The sequence below is a fragment of the Thamnophis elegans genome, chromosome 7 (assembly GCF_009769535.1).
Source record: "Thamnophis elegans isolate rThaEle1 chromosome 7, rThaEle1.pri, whole genome shotgun sequence".
Classification (NCBI taxonomy): Eukaryota; Metazoa; Chordata; class Lepidosauria; order Squamata; family Colubridae; genus Thamnophis; species Thamnophis elegans.
Genome location: NC_045547.1, coordinates 75032926 through 75057690, shown reverse-complemented (window position 1 = coordinate 75057690; position 24765 = coordinate 75032926). Strand labels below are relative to the sequence as shown.

The following is a 24765-nucleotide window of genomic DNA, read 5'->3' as shown; positions in this document are numbered from 1 at the left end:
CCTGAATAAATAGTTCTGTTAGTTGAAACCTGGCTGCGCGTCGTCCCTCCGTCAAAACTTAAAACATACTATCCCATTTGGGAGAAGCAAGTGTGCAGAGTGTTGAAGAGACGCCAGAATAAGCCCTACCTTGCTCTCTGCCACCAATTCTGCATCATTTGCACCAAAAATGCACCCACGTTCCATCCCAATCCATGCGCCTCCAAAGTTATCGGAAACATTTCTCATGCATTTATCTATAATTACTTAATTTGCAGTCATCACCCATCCCTGTTTTACTTTCCCCCCTGAAGGCTGAACCTGTTGTGGCCCGCCAGCAGAGCTGGCGGCAGACTCAGACAGGAGGTTGGGGAGGAACATGCGCCAGTCCTGGAGTCTGGGGAAGGCTCTGAGAAAGGCTCTGTGTCGGAGGCAGAGAGGGGGGCAGAGCCGTCTGATAGTTATCAGCTGCCTTCAGAGTAAGATATCAGTGGGGCAGAAGAACAGTTGGAGCCTGTTCCCAGTGTGCGCATGCGCAGAGCTGCCAGGAGAAGGAAACAGCTAAGGAACAAGGGCTGACTCGGGAGTAGAGGCATAGGTAGACGGTGATGATTTAGGATGCAGGATGATTTATCAGCATTTTAGAGGAATAAATAATAAATATGTTTCCTTCAATTGGAGTGTGAGATACTTGTAGTAGGAGATTTTTTTTTTTTAAAAAAAAAGCTGCTGTTAAATAGGCATATTTAAAAAAAAAAACCTTTTCTTTCAATATCCCTGTATAATTTATGAGGAGAGTTTGCAACCTTCATGTCATCAAAGGTTATGGGGAGCTGAGTGTGTGTGTGTGTGTGTGTGTGTGTGTGTGTGTGTGTGTGTTTGTGTGTGTGTGTGTCTTTTTTCCAGGACATTAATAATGATTGAAACTAACCTACCAAGACCATACAAGGGCACTCAGTATAATTGATTGTGGAATCAGGTAACATTTGCCCGCCAGCAAACAAGAATTTATATTGTCTCATGGTTTGAAACCTTCCCTATGATTGACACCTGATACTCTTCAATAAGAATACACCTCATACTGCAACCAGTGATTCTTATCTTCTTTTATCAGGTTCAAAGACGAACAAGTGTTCGGTGTCTTCAATGCACTGATGTTAGTATGTGTTTACTTTTTTTTTTTGCGACTGATGAAATACAGGGTTATGTGGCTTTTTAGAAGCCCCATAACAATAAATCCATTAATGTCCCATTTTGCTAGTTCAATGAACTGGTGGGATTCAGCCAGTTCGCACCTATTCGGGAGAACTGGTTGTTAACTTTCTAAGCAGTTCGGAGAACCCGTTGTTGGAAGAAATCTCCTTTTGTTTTTTTCCCCACTTTACAAGGCTAATCTTGTAAGGAAGGCAGGAAGGAAATCTTCTGGTGTTGTTTCTAGCCTAATATTTATTGCCCTGCTTACAGAAACTGCCTCTCCGGTTAACCCTTATGACATTGTAACAGCGAAGGTGAAGCGCCCATCAACGTGAGTGACGTTGAGTTGGCCATGGCCACATGGTCACATGACCACCAAGCCATGCCTACCCAGCTGGTCATTAGGGCAGAGAACCGGTTGTTAAATTATTTGAATCCCACTACTGGTTCAATAGTAGTAGCGAGGAATACAACCAGAAATATTAAGGTATTTATTGCCCTCTTAACCTGTTTTCAAGATCGATTTGATTTTACCACTTACAAATTCCCTTTCTTCTATCATAATAAGCAGTGCAGCATATAACCAACTATTTAATCAATCATGCTTTGAAAATGAATAGAATAAAATAGAAACAGAAACTTTATTGTCACTTTAGGTAAAGGTAAAGGTTCCCCTGCACATATGTGCTAATTGTTCCTGACTCTAGGGGGCGGTGCTCATCTCTGTTTCAAAGCTGAAGAGGCAGCGCTGTCCAAAGATGGCTCCATGGTCATGTAGCCAGCATGATTAACCATCAAAGGAGCACAGAATGCTGTTACCTTCCCACCAAAGGTGGTCCCTATTTCTCTACTTACATTTTTGCATGGTTTCGTACTGCCAGGTTGGCAGAAGCTGGAACAAGTAGGGAGCTCACTCTGTTATGCGGCACTGGGGATTCAAACCACTGAACCGCCGACCTTTCTGATCGACAAGCTCAGTGACTTAGCCACGGCATCGCCGCGCCCCTATTTTATTTATTTGTTGTCACTTTAAATGTACACTAATTAGCAAACATTAAAATGAAATCAAAATTAAATTGTAATTCCATTGAAATTAAATTAAAAAGTTGCCAAACTTCTGCTTACATTTCAGTAGCTCTCTCTCAATTCTCAGCCCATTTCCAGGTGGCCTCCATCAGGCTTGGCAAGCACCACATCTGTCTTCCGAGGAGGTTAAGAAGATGGTATCGAGTCCACTTGTTCTGAAGTTGCTGGGTCAAAAGAGGTGCTAGCAGGAACTCAAGAGATAAAGCCCCATTTGTCTGGGCATGTGCCCAGCAGCTCTTGAGTCAAACAAAATCCAGCGAGGGAAACGGAGGGGAGGACTTACGGATCTCTGAGGCGGAAGGCAAAGCCAGTCAGTTTGCATCCAGTCTTGGGCGATACCAGATGGAACAGCGAGAAAACAGCAACATGCAACAGGAGAAGGTATTTTCTAGTCCCCCAGGTGCTTCGGAGCTTTGCCTGTGTTATCTGAAGGGTGAATTTGCAGAAGCTTTTCCTGTGAGAAAGTCCGCTGCTCACAAGATAACATTTATGAAATAGAATAGAATAGAATTCTTTATTGGCCAAGTGGGATTGGACACACAAGGAGTTTGTCTTTGGTGCATAAGCTCTCAGTGTACATAAATAAAAATAAAATAGAATACATTCATCAAGAATCAAAAGCTACAACACTTAGTGATAGGTTCCTAATGAGCAATCAAATTATACTAGGAAACAAATAAGACAATATGATTTTTAAAGATGCAAGCAAAATGGTTATAGTCGTAAGTGGAAAGAGATAGGTACTAGGAAGGAAGAGAAAATAGTAATACAGCCTTAGTAGATAATTTGACAGTGTTGTGAGCATTAGTTGTTAAGCAGAATGATGGCATTCAGGGGAAAAACTGTCCTTGTGTCTAGTTGTTCTGGTGTGCAATGCCCTATAGTGTCGTTTTGAGGGTAGAAGTTGAAACAATTTATGTGAGGGGTCTGTAGATATTTTCACAGCCCTCTTTTTGACTCGTGCATTAGACAGGTGCTCAATGGAAGGCAGGTTGGTAGCAAGTGTTTTTTCTCTAGTTCTGATTATCCTCTGAAGTCCGTGTCTGTCTTGTTGGGTTGCAGAGCCAAACCAGACAGTTATGGAGGTGCAGATGACAGACTCAATCATTCCTCTGTGGAACAGAATCAGCAGCTCCTTGGACAGTTTGAGCTTTCTGAGTTGGCGCAGAAAGAACATTCTTTGTTGTGCTTTTTTGATGATATTTTTGATGTTAGATGTCCATTTTAAGTCTTGCGATATGATAGAACCTAGAAATTTGAAGGTCTTTACTGTTGATAAAGTGAGCCTGCTTGCTCCCTTATAATTTCATCCCCTAGAAGCGATAAATATTAAGTTAGGGAAGAAAAATTAGCTGCTCTTGTGCTCTTCCCTGACGAGGAAAGCTTGACTTACAAATGGAGCTGGATGTATTTAGCAGGTGCTGTGAGAATGTATGACAAAAAGTATAAGTTGAGTTGCAAAAGGGAAAAACAGTCTGAAACTTCTAAAAATATTTCGGTAAAATGCAGAACAAAATCTGGGAGTTTAGCATGTTTTGACAAGGTATTCCAGTTTAAAATGTTGTTTGAAAACATTCCATCCCATCCATTTAGGAAAAGAGAGATTGTAACATTTAATTCAAATTTATTCACTCTGGAAAAGATTGGATAGATCACAGTATTGTCGTTATACTACAGATAAATATTAATGGATGGGGATATATATGGCAAAATAATTTCCCAAAGAAAGGAAAAGAATATTCCTTGTAGAGAATAAAACGAGGGAAGGTGTTTGATATCTATTTAGATTGTTGCTGTTCTATGAAAGATCAATCAATCATTTTGGATCTTTGGATGTGGAGAAATATTCCTTATTCTAAATAAATTAGCTATCAAAAAATCCCACTAACACAATGAATGTGCTGCTACCAATTGGTAGTATAACAATGATGACAATCGTTTTATAAACTGAGAGAGAAAAAATGTATATCTTTGCAATAATTAAAACAGGGCAGACGTGCCCAGAATATCTTATATAGTTTTAGGTATGCCTAGTTACATCTTTATAAATATTTCAAATATTAGATACTTTTAAATTAAATTCAAAATTAAAATGAAAGTTATTTTTTTTAAAAAATAATTTTTTAATAACTTTAACTAGGTGGACCTGAGCACAAAGATATTTCAGCCTGTGTCCCTGTGAAATATAAAGTGAAATAGTCAGCATCATTGTCTGAGTTGCTTTTTAAATTTTAAGGCTGTTCACAGGTTAGCCTGCGGCAATGCCAAGTGTATCACAAAAGAGACACTGAGAAGGAACAGCTTTTTTTAACAGTCTGAATGCCTGTTTGCTGCATTAAATTGATATTTTAACACGTACACTTAAGCCTCTGGCTTGCCTAACTAGGAAATATGTGGGACGTGGTCTCTGAACCCTTTGATGCATTTGGAATTAACTCTTATTGGATGTCTATTTATTGTTATTTGTTGAGCCACTCCAGGCATTAAGCAATATATTACTTTGCTGTGAAAGCTTGGTAGATAAGGGATGGGAATATATGCATCCTGTTTATTTTCCAAAGCACCTGAAATCAGGACAAGAAGCAATGGGTGGAAACTAATCAAGGAGAGAAGCAACTTAGAAATAAGGAGAAATTTCCTAATGGCGAGAACAATTAAACAGTGGCATGGCTTGCTTTCAGAAGTTGTGGGTGTCCCATCACTGGAGGCTTTTAAGAAGAAACTGGACTGCCACTTGTATCGTATAGAGTGACCTGCTTGTGGTACTAGACCTCCAAGATCCCTTCCAACTTGGTTATTTTGTTATTCTGTTATGTTGTAAATTGTTTTGGCAACTGGACATCAATGCTTCTTTGGAACAACCATATTGCCAGGCCTGCATTCTTTTTTTTTCTTTTGGATCTTTGGCCTGCCACACTTTCTATTATTCTACTATGCCTTTTCTATTGTGGGAAAATGGGAAGGGGGGATTGTATGGAGCTAGATGATATGTAGCCATAACAACATTCTTTCTAGAAAGCCAAGGTCATCCTTTGTTTTTGCACCTCTGCACTTGACCAGAATTGGATGGGTGGAAGCTGCCAGTGTGGCAGTGGAAGATTGGACCATGGGATGGACTTGTGGGTGTGGAGGCAAGATCTTGAACTTTCAACTGGGTGGGGGAAACCGGGAAGCTTTCAGATTCGGGTTTTTCCAGATGTGCCAACATGGCTCTCTTAATAAATTTGAACTTTGAGGTATTCTTTGTCTCGGATTCTGATTTAATTTTGGATGCTATTTGGAACCCTGACACACATTGGCTTCAACTTCCAGCATCTAAATATCTTCTCGTGGTTTACTTTCAGCCTCCTGACAACAGGTGATGGATTTTTGGGCGCTGTAGAAGAATTTGATAAGAATGCTTGGTTTGGAGTCCTCAAGCATTAGCAAGGTTTTACCATGCTTTGATAGTCTTAAATGTTGATCAAGAGATCGAGTCTTGACTTGACTGCAGAATGTCCTATGCTAATGGTGAAACTGGTGGACACCCAAGACATCACTTGCCTAAGCATGCCAGTTCTCAGGTAGGAAAGCTAAATGGGCCCCCAAAGGCTTCAAATTGGCTAGAAATGAGGACGAGCTTCCACGACATGGAGTATTCTTCTGTGGCTCCTAATCCAGATTCACTGGTGACCAATGGATCAAAGGCTCTTCCAAATGCTGAGGAGGACAATTGCCCGGATTCTGCTTTCCAAATAAACAGCGAATCTATAGGACGCAAAGATATTCAACAAGCCTACACTCCTAAATGCTTTTATGGCCCACGTTTAACAAAAACTAGTATGCAAGGAGACGTGTATAACTTCCTAGAGAGGCCGACAGGATGGAAATGTTTCATTTACCATTTTACTGTGTAAGTACCCAGTATTTTTTTTTTTACTTTCTTATGAATGTTTAATCTTTAGGTTTTGGTTTATTGGATTTATATGCCGCCCTTCCCCCATGTACAACATTAAGTACTTGAGAGACTGCCTGCTGCCAATTACCTCCCACAGACCCATTAGATCTCACAGGGTTGGCCTCCTCCGGGTTCCGTCTACCAGCCAATGCCACCTGGCTACTACCCGGGGGAGGGCCTTCTCTGTGGCAGCTCCGGCCCTCTGGAATGAACTCCCCGCAGGGATTCGGACCCTCACCTCTCTCCAGGCCTTCCAAAAAGCCGTCAAAACCTGGCTTTGCCAACAGGCCTGGGGGTGATGAGTTCCCTCCCCTCTCGACATGTATGGTTGTGCGACTGTTGTTTACTTTTATTATCTGTATTTTGTTTTTTATGTTCCCCTTTTTTCCCCCTTGAATTGTTCGCCGCCCTGAGTCCTCCCGGAGAAGGGCGGCATACAAATAATAAAATTCTATTCTATTCTATTCTATTTAAAAAAAACATATTACAAAAGTTTTTAAAAAATTAGATAGAGTATCCAAAAAACAAACCCAATTAAGATTAACAATAACATTTTTAAAAAATTTGATTAAAATTAACAATAATCAGTCATTTATTTTATTTTGTTCAGGTCAAGCTGGCTTGCTGGAAAAGCCAACTTTTTAGGGCGTGTCAGAAGGACCGGAGGTCAGGGATTATGTGAAGCTCGGGGGGCAGCTAATTCCAGAGGGAAGGCGCTCCCACAGAGAAGGCTCTCCGCCTGGGGGTGGCTAGCCGACACTGTCTGGCCGACGGCACCCTGAAGAGGCCAACTCTGTGGGATCGCACTGGACGGTGGGAGGCTACCGGTGGCAGTAGGTGGTCTCTCAGGTATCCTGGACTTAAGCCATGGAGCGCTTTAAAAGTCATAATTAGTACCTTGAATCGCACCCGGAAGACAACCGGCAACCAGTGCAGGCCGCCTAAAAGGGGCGCAACATGGGAGCACCTAAGTGCCCCCATGATAACCCGTGCATCCGCATTCTGGACCAGTTGAAGCCTCCGGGTGCTCTTCAAGGGCAGCCCCATGTAAAGAGCGCTACAGGTTTTAACTTGCAAAGAAAGGGAAACATTGATCTTCCTTCTGAGGTGGGTAAAATGAGGACCCAGATTGTTGGGGATAATATGCTGACCAGGGGTAGGTTCCGGCAGGCACTACTGCTGGTTCGTTCACGGGCAATTAAAATTGCTCTGCGCATGCGCAGAACTGAAAAACAAGATGGCAGTGCCCAGAGAACCAGTTTGGGGGCATGGCAGGCCTGGGTCGCTGCCGGTTCCAGCGACTCAGGCTATCAAATCACTACCGGTTCAGCCGAACTGGTAGGAGCCCACCATTAATGCTGACTCTGTAAACTGCTTAGAGAGGACTGTAAAGCACTGTGAAGTGGTATATAAATCTAAGTGCTATTGCTAAATGCTATTGCTATTCTTACCTTACAAAATCAACCAAACATCAAAGCAACAGGGAGACCCTTTAATTTACAATTTATTTGGAAAGTTCCAAGATAGTAAAAAAAAAGGATTCCCTTTTAGAAGATAGAGAGAGAACCTGGAAATGTAGACTTACATTTATTTTTATAGTTTACCCAACAAAAATACAGTCTTCGACTTACAGCAGTTCATTTAATGCCGATTTAAAGTTACGTCACTAAAAATGACTTAGGAACGTTTTCAGGCTTATGGCCATTGAGGCATTCTGAAGGTTAGTGATCCAAATTCGGATGCTTGGCCACTGACTCATATTTATGACGGCTGCAGGGTCCCGGGGTCACGCGATCCTCTTTTGCGACCTTCTGACAAGCAAACCAATGGGGAAAACAGATTCACTTAACCACGTGCTACTAACTTAACAACTGCAATGATTCACTTAACAAACGTGGCTGTAAAATGGGGCAAGACTCACTTTAAAAAATTACGTTAGCGACATAAATTTTGGGCTCAATTCTGGTCATACGTTGAGATCTATCTTTATTCTCCTTTAATCAATGTGTCTCTTCCTCGGTGTAAGCCATTTACTACGCTAATCAATACTTGTCCCATTCCAATACTAGGAGTTAGACCACTGTGTAAGCAGAGGTGGGTTTGCTCCCAGTTCGGCCGTACCGGTAGTGGCGGCAGCAGGAGACTCCGCCTACCTGCCCCCATGCTTCTGCGCATGCGCAGAAGTGTTGTACACACACAAGCGCGTGCACCAGTGAACCGGTAGTAAACTGGTTAGCAACCCATCACTGTGTGTAAGTGTCAGATCTCAATTGTCCAAGCGCTGTGTGCATCTTCAGGCTATGCCGAGGTGGCGCAGTGGTTAGGGTGCAGTACTTCAGGCCACTTCAGCTGACTGTTATCTGCAGTTCAGCGGTTCAAATCTCACCGGCTCAAGGTTGACTCAGCCTTCCATCCTTCCCAGGTGGGTAAAATGAGGACCTGGATTGTTGGGGGCAATATGCTGACTCTGTAAACCGCTTAGAGAGGGCTGAAAGCCCTATGAAGCGGTATATAAGACTAACTGCTATTGCTATTGCTATTGCTATTGCTATGCAAGTTGAAAGACGTGTCTAACAACCAGAGGAGTAGACTTGTGTTCCCCTTCGTAGCTCTCACAACAATGGTATCTGGCCTGAATGAGGACAGAGATAAGTGGCTTTATCTGCAATATGACTCAAATAATGAGAGCAAGCAGGCTTTTAAGAGGTCAGGTACTGCATTCCTGGGCCAATTTCCAAGGCGTCCTTCATCACCAGCGGGCAACGTTAAGCAGATGCTTAACCATGTCAGGGATACCGTGGATTCAAAATTTCTGAAATATATTTGGTTTTCTTCTTTGATTGGCCCCAGTTTCCTCACGAGGGTAGGATCGAGCCAGAGACCTTTCCGTGATTATATTGCCAAGGGATCTCATCATTGTAAATGGGAACAAGGGTCTTGGCAGAATTCCCGAGTTTATTTGAATAAATGAATAAAATCAATAAAGGAGAATATTTGCAGCTCAGAGTTGAAATGAAAGGAGCTTGGGGCTCTCTGGGGTTGGTTGTTTTCTTGCAGATATTTCATTATCCTACCTAGGTGACATCATCAGTGCTAGAAGGGAGAAAGCTTTGTGGAATGGAGGAGGAAGAGGAGGAAGAGAGGAGAGGAGGAAGAGGAGGAGAGAGGAAAGGAGGAAGAGGAGGAGAGAGGAGAGGAGGAAGAGGAGAGAGGAGGAGGAGGAGGAGGACGAGGACGAGGACGAGGAAGAGGAGGAGGAGAAAGACGATGACTGTGGTGTTCTTGGTGCTCTCTGAACTTGCTTGTTTTCTTGCAGATGTTTCATTACCCTAACTAGGTAACATTATCAGTGCTAGAAGGGAGTAGGGTTTGTGGAACAATGGAGGAGGAGGAGGAGGAGGAGGAGAGGAGGAAGAGGAGAAAGAGGAGAGAGAAAGCTGAAGAGGAGGAGAAAAGAGAGGAGGAAGAGGAGGAGGAGGACTTTGGGGTCCTTGGTGCTCTCTGAACTTGCTTGTTTTCTTGCAGACGTTTCATTACCCTAACTAGCTAACATCATCAGTGCTAGAAGGGAGTAGGGTTTGTGGAATGGAGGAGGACAACGACAACGATTGTGTGGTCCTTGGTGCTGTCATTTTCAAATGAAAACATGTTGTGGAGAACTCCATCAAAATGAAGGATCTTGGTAGTCAAAACAAGAACCAAAAACTGGATGGAATGTGTTCCCCCAGCGACTCTAATATTTTCCATCACAATTACTGTACTCTGGTGCACTATGTAAGGCCTTCGTATCTTAAAGTATCCTTTAAGGAAATAAGCATGATCAAATATCACACAAACTTTCCTAGCTGATCAATTATTCAAGAGGATTTTCTTTTCAGAAATCCAAAGAAGGGAGTTACACTCCTGACCTCCCTGTTATATTTTTTTGTGTATGGCTGTCTGTGTGTAGGAAAGGAAGCAAAAAAAAAATTGCACTGGTTCATTCCAAATTCAGTTCTTTGTGAGTCAGATTTTGAATCAAAATAAAGCAAGGTTGCATTTAGGGAAAAGAGGGATCAACTGCTTGGGGAACACCAAATTCTCAAGTGGGAAGTAGCAGAGTTAGGGTTTGATAATTGTGGAAAAGGGATGGAAATAGCATATCACCCCAATCTCCCACTTCAGAACCACACTGTACATTTCTATCAAGGAGGCAGGGGTGGGTTCCTGCAAGTTCCAACCTCTTCTATAGGCGAGGTTCCACAAATCTACCGTGCCATTTAGAACCGGTTCCAGTTCCCTCCCCTCGTCCGTCCGCACCACACTTGCCCCGCCCGTCACTCACTGATTGGCTGGCTCACCAATCGCCCTGCCTACCTCTAAGAGTCCTATCTAAACCTTAAAGTCTTAAAGCTGTCAAGTTTGAACAGCCCTAGGGTTTTTTTTTTCTAAAGGGTTAAGAGTGCAAGGGTCTTGTAACTTGACAGCTTTAAGGCTTACACACTTCAATGTCAGAATTTCTGAGCCAACATGACTGGAGGAGGAATTCTGGGAGTTGAAGTCCACAAGTCTTAAAGCTGTCAAGTTTGAACACCCCTGGAGTTTCTTTTCTAAAGGGTTAAGGATGAAAGGGTCTTGTAACTTGACAGCTTTAAGACTTGCACACTTCAATGCCCGAGTTCTTGAGCCAACATTTTGGTTGCTAAGAAAGATCGTTGTTAAGTGAGTTTCACCATTTTACAAGTTGGCCATGCCCACCCAATCACATGATTGCCAAGCCACTCCCACTCGGTCACATGGCCAGCAAGCCACTCCCACAAAGCAGGCCACACCTACAGAAGAGGTTCTAAAAAAAATTGAAACCCACCACTGCAAGGAGGTATACAGCAAGGTGGAGATATTAGAATTTAATAACAATTACAGGTCTGTAGAGATTCTCTGTCACCCAGGTCATGGTTGTCCCAAAGGTGCTTTTTTTCAGGAGGCAACAGGACTTTCTTCTTTTTTCTTTTGAAGATGTTTTGCTATTCTCTATTCTCTGCCTCCTGAGCCCCAGCTGATTTGGAGGAAGTGGGGATTTTGCAGTAACGTTCCCCTGGAGTGAGGAGGGAATGGAGATTTTATGGTATTTTTCCCTGCCATACCCACCAAATCATGGCCACAGAACCGGTAGCAAATTTTTTTTGAATCCCATCACTGACTGGCCCATGTTCCTCTCCAACCTCCTCGCTGTCCGAATCTGCTTCCAGTTCTGCTGGCAGGTCACAACACAACTGTCTCGTTTAGCAACATATATTTTGGGCTCAATTGTGGTCACAGTGTTTCTCAACCTTGTTAGCTCTCAGACGGGTGGCCTTCAACTCCTGTCTAGGGAATTTTGGGAATTCTAAGAGTTGAAGGCCACCCATCTTAAAGCTGCCACCATACTAGAAAGTGTGCATAGCTCAGGGCAGGCATGTTGGCTTGGGAAAGTCCTTTTAGCTTGTTGTTGGGATTGCAAACATTTCACTGCATACTAAATAATATCATCAACACCACAGATGTGAGGAAGTTTGGTCTTTTGGTTGGTAAAGGTTTGGTAGATTCAGGGGTGGGTTCCTGGTAGTTCTAACTTCTTCTATAGAAGAGGTTCCACAAATCTACGGTGCCATTTAGAACCGGTTCCAGCTCCCTCCCCGCGCCCATCCGCACATCATCAAGATGAAGAGCGAGAAGAGGAATTCTGGGAGCTGAAGTCCACAAGTCTTAAAGCTGTCAAGTTTGAACACCCCTGGTTTTTTTTCCTAAAGGGTTAGGGGTGCAAGGGTCTTGTAACTTGACAGCTTTAAGATTTGAGTGCTTCAATGCCAGAGTTCCTGAGCCAACATTACTGGAGGAGGAATTCTGGGAGTTGAAGTCCACAAGTCTTAAAGCTGTCAAGTTTGAGCATCCCTGGGGGTTTTTTTCTAAAGGGTTGGGGGTGCAAGGATCTTGTAACTTGACAGCTTTAAGACTTGCGTGCTTTATATGCCAGAGTTTCTGAGCCAACATTTTGGTTGCTAAGCAAGAGCGTTGTTAAGTGAATTTCACCACATTTTACAAGTTGGCCACGCTCACCCAGTCACATGACTGCCAAGCCACTCCCACCCAGTCACATGGCCAGCAAGCCACTCCCACAAAGCAGGCCACACCTACAGAAGAGGTTCTAAAAAAATTTGAAACCCACCACTGGGTAGATGATTGAGTCCACTTCTAAATTTATAAATGTGCCCAAATGTCTCAGGCTCTATCGATTGCTTAAAAGAAGAGGAGAAAAAATTATATACTTTTAAATGAATTACAGCTTTTCGGTTATTACTTTTTTTTATTTGTAGATTTCTGCTGGTGCTGGTTTGTTTAATTTTCAGTGTTCTGTCTACTATAGAACATTATGCAGAATTTGCCACCGGAACGCTTTTTTGGATGGTAAGTGATCTACTTTGAAATGTTAGATAAATTGCATAATACAGATAAGCTGGGACCTTTCTATGAAAAAGTGAACAAAGTGAAAAGACCAGATTTATTTATTACATACCGTAAGCTGCTATTTTGACATGGTGGCTCAGTGGCTAAGACCCTGAGCTTGTCGATGAGAAAGGTCGGCAGTTCGGCGGTTCGAATCCCTAGCGCCATGTAATGGAGTGAGCTCCCGTTACTTGTCCCAGTTTCTGCCAACTTATCAGTTTGAAAGCACGTAAAAATGCAAGTAAAAAAAATAGGAACCACCTTTGGAGGGAAGGTAGCAGCATTCCCTGCCCCTTCGGGCTTTAGTCATGCCAGCCACATGACCACGGAGACATCTTCGGACAGCTCTGGCTCTTCGGCTTTGAGACGGAGATGAACACCGCCCCCTAGAGTCGGGAACGACAAGCACATATGTTTGAGGAGAACCTTTGCTTTTACCTCTTAATTGAAACTATATCAATCTAATATCAATGAATCTCACAGCTTATTTGCTATTCACAGAATCCAGTTTATTTACATCCTTACCAATCTCCTCCTCCTCCCCATCCCCTCCTCTTTTCCTCTTAATTTGGAATGTTTGGGAATTTGGATGCTGGTCAATGTTGATTTGTTTGAATACCCCAAAAGGAAGCTGTCTTGATTGTGCCCCTTGGCCAAATCACATTCTGGTTTTAACAGCTTAGTGGTAACGCACTGGAGAACCTCAGAGAAACAATACAATTTCATGTTCCTCATTACATAGTTATAAGCAGAGAGGAAGAAAGAAACACATCAAGGATTGTGTGCTAAATGTGCCTATTTTATTATCCTTTGGTGTGATTCTTCTCGATGAGAAATCCCGCCCCCCCTCCAGATTCTAAAAGATCCATTGTTTTGTCCGGATGGCTGGTATGGCTGTAGGAATTGTTGGGTGTGTAGGTGTGCCAAGAACAGGTGTGAAATTTGGTATCTTGGGCTTGGGAAGGAGGGAAGGGTCTGTCCCTGACATTGTACCACTTTTTAACATGAAATTATTTCTGAATGGTAAATGCATATTTTAAAAGAATGTTAAAAATAACCATCGTTGTTTCCGATTTTAGGAAATTGTCTTGGTGGTCTTTTTTGGTGCTGAATACATGGTGAGGCTCTGGTCTGCAGGTTGCAGAAGCAAATATGTTGGTATCAAAGGACGCATACGTTTTGCCAGGAAGCCGATATCGATAATAGGTGAGCCTTCCTTTAAATTAAATAACGTTCCAGTTGTCTAATGCTGGGTGTTTCTCAGCAACAGCAACAAGGGTGAACTTCATCTCCCAGAATTCCTTACACAGCATATTGGCTGGGAATTCGGGGGTCCACAAACGTCAGCAAGGGAATTCTGGGAATTGAAGTCCCTCAAATGCTGGCTGGGAAATTCTGGAAGTTGAAGTCTACACATTTTAAAAGTTGTTGAGATTAGGAAGGCCATGTTTTGGCAATTAACAACCCAATCTCTCTGTGTATATAAATAGCTCTCTCTCTGTGTGTGTGTGTGTGTGTGTGTGTGTTTCAGCATAACTCTGGAACACCTTGAGCAATTTCAACCAAACTTGGTACACAGATGACTTACTCTCTGGAAACAAATATTGTGGTGATAGAGCCGAGGTGGCGCAGTGGTTAGGCTGCAGTACTGCAGGCCACTTCAGCTGACTGTTATCTGCAGTTCAGCGGTTCTAATCTCACCGGCTCAAGGTTGACTCAGCCTTCCATCCTTCCAAGGTGGGTGAAATGAGGACCCAGACTGTGGGGGCGATATGCTGACTCTGTAAACCGCTTAGAGAGGGCTGAAAGCCCTATGAAGAGGTATATAAGTCTAACTGCTATTGCTATTGCTAAGACACCCCTAACACCACTTGGGGTGTGAGTGTCTGTGGGTGTGTTTTCCAGCATAACTCTGGAACGCCTTGGCTGCTGAAATGAAAAGGGCTGAATTATATCTATAGTGTAAAGTCACAGTACTTTTGAGAGTGATAGTGTGCATTTTGGATTCACATTCTGTTAAGGAACAGTCTGTTGTGCCTTAAAATGGCTTCTACTGTACAGCACAGTGGAGTTGCCCTGGTAACGGCTTCACAGTACTCCACAAGAGGGCTCCCTCTGATACAGGATTGGGATAAATACATACCCAGAGTTATCAACTAGTAAGTAATAAAATACTACACTGGAGTAGCTGAGGTAATATCTCTAAGCTGGGATGGCTAATTTAAAACCCGTGTAAGAAAATAGCTTTACATAGTATCAAGGCCTGTTTTGTGGAAGATTTCTTTTCCTAAAGGGTATTAAGCAGATATTGAAATAGTTCATATGCTTTATCAACAGATCTCATAGTTGTGATAGCTTCAATTATTGTTCTGAGTGTGGGATCAAATGGACAAGTGTTTGCTACCTCTGCAATAAGGTATGTTGAAACAGTTTCAATAAATTATTTAAAAATTTCCTGCTTCTCAGCTTTGCATCCTGCCTATATGCATATCTTTTATTGCCACCACCATAATTGTTGTGGGTTTTTTATCCTTCTAAAACAGTGTTTCTCAACCTTGGTCACTTGAAGATGTCTGGACTTCAATTCCCAGAATTCTGGTAATTGAAGTCCAGACATCTTCAAGTGGCCAAGGTTGAGAAACACTGTTCTAAAACTATCAAAGGACAGATTTTAATATTTAGAATAACAGAGTTGGGAGGGACCTTGGAGGTCTTCTAGTCCAACCCCTGGCTCAGGCAGGAAACCCTACACCATTTCAGACAAATGGTTGTCCACTCTCTTCTTAAAAACTTCCAGTGTTGGAGCATTCACAACTTCTGGAGGCAAACTGTTCCACTGGTTAATTGCTATAACTGTCAGGAAATTTCATCTTATTTCTAGGTTGCTTCTCTCCTTGTTTAGTTTCCACCCATTGCTTCTTGTTCTACTCTTCTTTGTGGCAGCCCCTGAGATATTGGAAGACTGCTATCATGTCTCCCCTAGTCCTTCTTTTCATCAGACTAGACATACCCAATTCCAGCAACGATTCTTTATATGTTTTAACCACCTGTCCCCTCATCATCTTTGTTGCTCTTCTCTGCAGTCTTTCTAGAGTCTCAACATCTTTATTACATCGAGATGACCAAACCTGCATGCAGTATTCCACGTGTGGCCTTACCAAGGCATTATAGAGTGGTATTAACACTTTACCTGATCGTGTTTTGAGATAAGCTATTCCTACCCCTCTGAGACATTGTTAGATAGAAAGAAGATGAACAGATGAAGAAGTATACCTCTACAAAGGAAGAGGAAAAGGGGGTCAAGAGGAAATGAAAGAGTGCAGAGAAGACCAGCCAAGATGATTAGGGGAGTGGAGGCTAAAACATACAATGAACAGTTGCAGGAACTGGGCATGGCTAGTCTAGTGAAGAGAAGGACCAGGGGAGACATGATAGCAGTCTTCCAATATTTGAGAAGACAGAGAGGAGGGGGTCAAGCTATTTTCCAAAGCACCTGAAGACCAGACAAGGAACAAAGGATGGAAACTGATCAAGGAAGAGATTCAACCTAGAAATAAGGAGAAATTTTCTGACAGTGAGAACAATCAACCAATGGAACAGAAGTTGCCTTCAGAAGTTGTGAAAGCTTCATCAGTGGAATCTTTCAAGAAAAGACTGGACTGCCCTCTGTCAGGAATGGTGTAGGGTCTCCTGCTTGGGCGGGACGGGGATGGGCTAGATGACCTACAAAGTCCCTTCCAACTCTGTTAAACTGATCTGATCTGAAGACCAAGTAAAATTGGATAGAGGTTGTGAGATTCTGAAAGGAACAATGTTTTGTATGAGATTTATAGAACAAAAAGAACATAGGAGCTTGGAGAGAGTTATATAATTGTAGATTAGGCAAACTGGATTTAATTGTATTTCTTATCTTATGTCTTAATTTCTTTGGCTTACTATTCTTGGCTGCTGTTCTGCACTTTGCAGAATATCCCACAAAAATGTATGTACATAACGTATATATCAGCACAAGTCTTCCCGCTACATATTCAAAATGGACAGGATTAATAAAGATGATAGATGGATGGATGGATTGATGGCAGGTAGGTAGAGGTAGGTAGGTAGGTAGAGGAAGACAGATGGACAGACAGACAGATGGATAGACAAACACGCACACAGATAGGTATTCAGGTAAGTAGACAGGTAGGTAGGTGGATGGATGGAGGTAGGTAGGTAGATAGATAGGTGGGCAGGCAGGCAGGTAGGTAGAGGTAGGTGGGTAGAGGTAGAAAGACAGGCAGACAGATAGATAGGTAGACAGGTAGACAGGTAAGTAGGTAGGCAGGCAGGCAGGCAGGCAGGCAGTCAGGCAGATAGATGTAGGTCGGTAGAGTAGAGGTATGTATGGTGCAGGTATATTTTAGGCATATATATTGAATGTGTCTTATATGGGTTTGAGTAGAAATACACTTTTTCGTGAACAGCAGGCATCAGAATTTCATTTCCATTAATGTGGGCCAGTGTGCTCACAGTAAAAAAGACAATAAGAGTTATCTTAAGTGCCAGGCTTCCCATCGCTCCTAATTGCAGACCTTGACACATAGAGAGCACAAGTCTTGATCTTCTCTCTACATTTTCTCTTCCAACGTTTCTTTTAAGGGGAATCCGGTTTCTTCAGATCCTTCGCATGCTTCATGTAGACCGACAAGGTGGGACTTGGAGACTCTTGGGGTCTGTGGTATTCATACATCGCCAGGTACCATGTCAAACGGAAGCGCACTTCTGCTGTTGCAAATATTATCGCTTTTCAACTTAACAAAGAACTAAAGGGGGGGGAGGGTTGGATGGAATGCAGGCGCCAGACTTTAAGCAGAAGAGCAGTGAGAGCCAAGGACAGGTCGACAGGTGTCTGCCAAGCCTAGAGACTTTTCTCATAACAAAATAACAGCACTCAATTGGAAAATGTGACCTACACTAATAGGGGAAGGGGGAATTCCATATTGTAACGATATGGGCTAGCATGGGAAACAATGTGCGTGTGTGTGTGTGTGTGTGTGTGTGTGTGTGTGTGTGTGTCAGTGGTGGGTTCCGGATCCCGTTGCAAACAGTACGCTGCATCGGGGCCGGGCATTCTTGTTGGGCATGCATGCTGCATACGCATGTGCACACCACCACCCAGAGACACTCAGCTGCTCAGCGGAGGTTGTGCAGGCAGCACACGCTGTGCACATGTGCGCAATTGGCCCATTTGCATCAAAAAGTGGTAAGAAACGCAGGCGGGTAGGCCAAATGAGCCATCGTTCCGGTACAGTAACGGCTGCTCCCAGCTACCACCTGTACACCCGTACCGGGCCGTACCTCCCAGAACCCACCACTGGTATGTGTGTATGTTGTTATGGGGACGTAATATGCTTGGGATTGAAACTCAATTTACTGTATTTTTCAGAGTATAAGACGCACATTTCCCCCCCTAAAAGAGCGTGGAAATGTTGGTGCATCTTACACACTGAATACAGCCATTTTTAGACTCCTGAAGCCCTGCTCCGCATCCCATTTTTGCGAAAACAAGCCATTTTTTGCAAAAATTGAGGCTTTTTTGCCTTCCCTCAGCCCCCAACAGCCCTCTGCAGGCTTCAGCAGGGCTGGGGCAGGGCAGAAACGGGGGCGTTTTTGTCCTGCTGAAGCCTGAAGAGTGCGGCTGGGGGCTGAGGAAAAGCAAAAACATCCTGTTTCTTACTTACCTCTTCGAAATCTTAGGGCGTCTTATACACCGGTGCGTCTTATAGTCCGAAAATACAGTATATATTGTGTCTTCTAAAAGGCATACTATTGCTTATAATTTATCTTAGCTGTAGGAGTCTAATTAGACAGTTGTTGGATAAATGTTTACTGGTAGCTCTCGACTTACAACCAAGTTACAACCTACCTGAAAAAGAGGGCTTATGACTAGCTCGGAAGTTCCAACCTGCGCTTTCACAGTCAAATGATTGTATTTCGGGTCAATACAGCTGCCCTTATGCCTGTTTGCAACATCCCATGGTCGTGGAAGCACATTTCACCACATTTTTTTTGCCAAAACCTGACACTTATTTCTGGGTTTTGGCAAAACCATCCCTTAACTCTTATGACCATCCTATTCACATAATGACCACTGTGAAAAAGGCTACAAAATCAGATTGGTTGTGTGTGACCAACCCATTTTCTGACCGTGACAACTTATGATTGTAATAAGGCAAGCTCCATTCCAGTCGTAATTTGTGGACTACCTGTATTGTGGTTCTCCGGGAGCGTGGCACGACATAACCGTGAACGTCAAAAGCGCGCCGACAACACCACGGCGCTAAAACCATGATGTCAAAAGTGCGCCGACAATAGCGCCGACAATAGCACGCCGACAGAAGCGCGATTTAACTTAAGGTAAGGTTTAGGGTTAGGGTTAGGGTTAGGGTTAGGGTTAGGTTTAGGGTTAGGTTTAGGGTAGGTTTAGGGTAGGTTTAGCGTTAGGTTTAGCGTTAGGTTTAGGGTTATTTTTAGGGTTATGTTACAGCGTGCTTCTGTCGGTGCGCTGTTGTCGCGCGGTTTTGATGGTGTGGTTTTGTCACCGCGCTTTAGTCACACGCGCTTTAGTCTACCGCCGTTTTGTGGTGGAACCCCCCGGGAGATAACCGTTACATGAAAATCACACAATCAGGGTTTTTTTTTTAATAACAGAAGGTCAACAAACAAGAACATGAACTATGAAAGATGTTATTATTTAAAAGTATTATAAACACGGAATGTTGTGTTTATTTATATTTCATGTTTCTTAACCAGAGAGAGACCCTGGGCAGTGTACAATTGAATCAATAAAATTAAGAGCCGGGGTGGCGCAGTGGTTAGAATGTGGTATTGCAGGCTAATTCTACCCACTGCCGGCAGTTCGATTCTCACTGGTTCAAGGTTGACTCAGCCTTCCATCCTTCCGAGGTCGGTAAAATGAGGGCCCCGATTGTTGGGGGCAACAGATTGACTCCACTTAGAGAGGGCTGTAAAGCCTTGTGAAGCAGTATATAAGTCTTAAGTGCTATTGCAATTATGTCCAAGCTCTAAGAAATTCATTTCTGTTTTCCTTAGGAACTCATAACTACCCTGTACATTGGGTTCCTGGGCCTAATCTTCTCATCCTATTTTGTCTATCTTGCTGAGAAAGACGCTGTGGATGAAGAGGGACGAACTGGATTCTCCAGCTACGCTGATGCTCTCTGGTGGGGAGTGGTAAGTCTTGTACTCTGGATATCATAGTGATGTGTTCTGATCCCCCTCCGTACGGTGAGTCACACCGACACAAGATTATTGCTAGACAATTTATTCACAGTAAATTAACACACCGACAAGACTTCGGCAGCAACCCAGACTTCCACAGATAAGAAATACACACAAGAGCTTCTCCAGCTTTAGTATAATGGTTGTGTCCTGCAAAAAGCCTCCTCCCAAAGTCTCTTCTTATATACTCTCTTGGGAGGAGCCTAATCACAACCACCTGGCCCCAATTATCTTCTATATCTCCGTAGTTGCTCTCGGTGCTTATCTGCCCGTCTTTGCCTGGCGTCCGGGACCACCTCCCTTAGCTCCTCCCAACTGCTCCAGGGCCTGACGTCAGGGACTAACTCCCTTTGGCTTTCACCGCTGCTCCATGCCTCTGGCGCCTCCTGGTGGCCAACCAGCCTCTCTGGTCCCTGCTCAGAGTCTGAACCCTGTCCAGAGTCCTCCACATCATCCAGAGCCGACACATAGGGCCCCTCGCTATCGGAGTCTGTTGGCAGCTCCAACGGCTCCTGCTGGGCCACAACAGTGATGGCTAACCTTTTTCTCGTTGTCTGCCAAAAGTGTGCACAGATACATGCAACAGCGCACCCACATGCCCACACCGATAATGCAATGCTTGCAATGCATATATATTCCAGGCAAATGATGCCCTCTCTTCTCTCTTTACATAGGTGACGGTGACAACTATTGGCTACGGGGATAAAGTGCCACAGACATGGATTGGCAAGACCATCGCCTCCTGTTTCTCCGTGTTTGCAATCTCATTCTTTGCTCTGCCTGCAGTGAGTATATGAGTATTAAGAATGAGTCAGCAGTGTGCGTCAGCTGCCAAAAAAGCCAATGGAGTCCTAGGTTGCATCAACAGAGGGATAGTTTCAAGATCACATGGAGTGATAGTGCTGATTTATACTTCACTGGTGAGCCCACACTTGGGGCACTGCATCCAGCTTTGGTCACCACAATACAAAAAAGATACTGGAAAGCTAGAAGGAGTCCAGAGACAAGAACATAGGTGATAAAGGCTCTGGAGACTAATCTTCTGACAGGCTTCCCCAGCAGCCAAAGTCGAGTCCTCCTCCTGATAAACCCCTTTTATTTAAATTACAGCGAATTCCTCTCCAGCAAAGTCTTTCCTCTCCCATAGTCTTTCAAGATAGTTCACAATTACTGACCTTTATCAGGGTTGGAGAGTAGCCAGGCGGATATCTTTCAGATGCCTCCACAATACTTGGCAACAATGCAGGAATGAACTAATGGTCTCCTGCAAACTCCACTCCCCTTTCGCTCCTCTTTTATTCCCTATGGGAGGGGCCATTCACCGTCCACCTGTGGCTTTACTCCCGAGTCGGCCCTTGTTCCTTAGCTGTTCCCATCATCTGGCAACTCTACACATGCATGCATAGGGAACAGGCTCCAGGTGTTCATCTGCCTCACTGATGTCTGACTCCGAAGGCAGCTGATAACTGTCAGACGGCCCTGGCCCCCTCTCTGCCTCCGACACAGAGCCCTCGTCAGAGCCTTCCAGAGACTCCAAGACTGGCCCATGTTCCTCCCCACTGTTTGAATCAGCTGCTGACTCCGCTGGCCACTGGCCACAACAACAAAACCTTACAGTGAACAATTGAGGGAACTAGGTATGTCTAGTCTGAAGAATTAAGGGAGTTGGGGGTACATGATACCAGTTTTTCCAGTTTTAAGGAGATGTCACAGAGAAGAGGGGGGCTGGCCTATTCTCCAAAGCATCTGAGGGCAAGAAAAGAAGTAATGGATGGAAGGTTATCAAAGAGAGATCCAACCAATTACCTCCAACAGACCTATTAGATCCCACAGACTAGGCCTCCTCCGAATTCCATCTACCGGCCAATGCCGATTGGCTACCACCCGGAGGAGGGCCTTCTCTGTGGCTGCTCCGGCCCTCAGGAATGAGCTCCCCATGGAGATTCGGACCCTCACCACCCTTCAAGCCTTCCGCAAAGCCCTTAAAACCTGGCTGCTCTGACAGGCCTGGGGTTGACGAGTTCCCGTCCCCGCTCGAACTGTGTGGTTGTTGATTGCTTTTAAATTCTTTTGTAGTTGCTTGTTTGTTGTTTCCCCCTTGTCTGTATTCCCTTCCTTTGATTTGTGAGCCGCCCTGAGTCCCTCTAGGAATAGGGCGGCATATAAATGCAATAAAATCCAAATCCAAATCCAACCAGCAGCTAAGGACACATTTCCTGACAGTGAGAATAATTAATCAGTGGAATGGTTTGCCCCAGGAAATTTTGGGAGCTCCATTACTGGGGATTTTCAAAAAAAAAAAAAAAAAAGAGATTGGACAGCATTTGCCCAGAATGGTATGGGGACTCCTGGTTGAGCAGTGGGTTGGACTAGAAGACCTCCAAGGTCCCTTCCAACCCTATCATTCTATTTTCTATGATGAAACAAGGCAACACTTTCTGATTTTTGAAGATTGTTCATCTGCCTAAAGTATCAACTTATGCAGGATGATTCAGACTAGGAATGGCAGCCACAAACATTCAAACAAAGCTCTGTCCTTTTCTTTTTTATGTAAGTCAAATAAAGACTTGTTCATTTCTTTATTTATGCCAGGGGTGTCAAACTCAAGGCCCGCAGGCCAGATTCGACCAGCGGGGTGCTTAAGACTGGCCCTCAGGGCCACCCTGGAAACAGCGAAGGAATGGACCACAGTGCCTCTGCCAGAAAAAACAGATTTGAGAGTTTTTGCTCTTAGAAGGTTGCAAGAGGCTGTCACAGCCGAAAACGGAGCTTGGGAGCCCATTTTCGCTGGCAGAGGACTCAGGTCACCACCTGCGCCACTGACACGAGTGACATCAAACTGGCATGACCCACTGGCTGTGCCCCCTGACCCCTCCCAAGGTCAAAGACGACCCTGATGCGGCCCTCAATGAACTCAGGTTTGACACTCCTGATCAGGGCTGGATTTAGATGAAAAGAAGCCCTAGGCTATTCCACTTATGAGGCCCTTTCATCTCCCATTTTTAAGTTTGTAAATTACACGAGAGACAATAAAATACATCATTACTGTGATATATATCAATATGTTAAATGAAACATGTTGTGATTGGTACTAACCTTTATAAAAAATGTGGCACAGGTCGGCTCACCTTGTTATTGTACTCTTCTACGAAGCTGCCGAGGGCAAGTCGAAAGCGCTTGTCGGGCCTGACGCTCCAATTCATGGCGTAGATGGTCCATGGCGCCTCGTACTTGTAGATCTCCTTGCGCTTGGTCCCGGACCACGCCATTCCTCAACTCCAAGGCTTCTCATTGGTTTTCTGTAACATCCCCCTCGCTCAACCCCCGAAGATTTACATATTGGCTATCGCGGAATTAACCATTAGCGGACAAAGTTGTCGTTCTTGGATAAAGCCCGCCTCTTTCGTTGCATTTGAGCGTATCAAGTATGGTTTAGTTAGTCGCTCTCATAAAAAAAAGACGACGACGACGTAGAGATAGAAATGTAGAACTGGTTTATCTGAATGTTGTTTTCGTTTGTTCCGAGCATTTGAGACTATCTAGGAAGTTTCATCGCGAGTAGGAAAGGTCTGCCTGACGTGAGAGTCATAGTAACTGGATAGAAAAATGCAGTAATGGTGTTTTTAATACAAGTGTAATTTCTTGTGCCAAATGCTGTTATCCTTCCTTTGCTTTAATCTGAGTATGTATAATCCTTTTAATTTTGCTAACAATTTGAATGTAGGCCCCTCTTGATCTCGAGGCCCTAGGCTGAAGCCTAGTTAGCCTATAGGAAAATCCGGCCCTGCTCCTGATTTATAGTATTTGCTAGTTGCATAACTACAAAGCATCTGAAGGCAATGTGCAAAAATGTTTTAAAACACTTGAGTAAACTAAGCAAAAAGTAGCCGATAACGTTAAAGGAACAAAAGAAGACCATGTCATGATTTGTTGTTGTTAGTTGCGAAGTCATGTCCGACCCATTGCGACTCCATGGACAGCATTCCTCCAGGCCTTCCCGTCCTCTACCATCCTCTAGAGTCCATTGAAGCTCAACCAACTGATTTGGTGACTCCATCCAGCCACCTCATTCTCTGCCATCCCCTTCTTCTTTTGCCTTCAATCTTTCCCAGCATGAGGCTCTTCTCCAGGGAGTCCTTCCTTCTCATTAGGTGGCCAAACTCAAATTATTTGAGTTTCCTCTTCAGGATCTGGCCTTCTAAAGAGCAGCCAGGATGGATCTCCTCTAGGACTGACTGGTTAGATGGCCTTGCAGTCCTAGGGACTCAGAGGAGTCTTCTCCAGCACCAGAGTTCAAAGGCCTCCATTCTTTGGCGCTCAGCCTTTCTTATGGTCCAACTTTCACAGCCATCCATTGCAACTGGGAAAACCATAGCCTTGACTATATGCAATTTTGTTAGCAGGGCTGTCCTGTTTAAAGGCTTTTAAAAAATAGTTTCCTTTGGTTTTCAGGGGATTTTGGGATCAGGATTCGCCCTTAAAGTCCAACAGAAACAGCGCCAGAAGCATTTCAACCGGCAGATTCCTGCAGCGGCATCTCTAATTCAGGTAAATACTGAATCGTAAAATTGGAAAAATGAATCAAACGATAAGAAAGAAACGATAAGGAAACAGCAGCAAAGCTGACCTGAAGTGGTCATTTCCATTTGCAGCCATTGTGGGTGAGGAGGGAGAGAGAAGACGGTTCCAGAGAAACTGTTGCACCAGGTGTGGTTTAACAACTGGTTTTCTGCATGCAAAGTTTAGAGAAGACTTACCATATTTTTCAGAGTATAAGATGCACCTTCCCCCCCCTAAAACAGCGTGGAAATATTGGTGCGTCTTAT

General features: G+C 43.9%; 1 protein-coding gene across 1 annotated transcript in view; it reads left to right on the top strand.

The window, feature by feature from the left end:
• The first annotated feature begins 5753 nt into the window (after positions 1-5753).
• LOC116511701 (potassium voltage-gated channel subfamily KQT member 1-like) overlaps positions 5754-24765 on the top strand; it is a 119401-nt gene continuing 100389 nt past the window's right edge. Inside the window, exons 1-8 of the mRNA XM_032221871.1 lie at positions 5754-6151; positions 12529-12619; positions 13738-13864; positions 14996-15074; positions 17297-17393; positions 19751-19891; positions 20614-20724; positions 24392-24487. Coding sequence (XP_032077762.1) covers positions 5754-6151; positions 12529-12619; positions 13738-13864; positions 14996-15074; positions 17297-17393; positions 19751-19891; positions 20614-20724; positions 24392-24487 — 1140 coding nt within the window. The remainder of the gene's footprint in view (positions 6152-12528; positions 12620-13737; positions 13865-14995; positions 15075-17296; positions 17394-19750; positions 19892-20613; positions 20725-24391; positions 24488-24765) is intronic.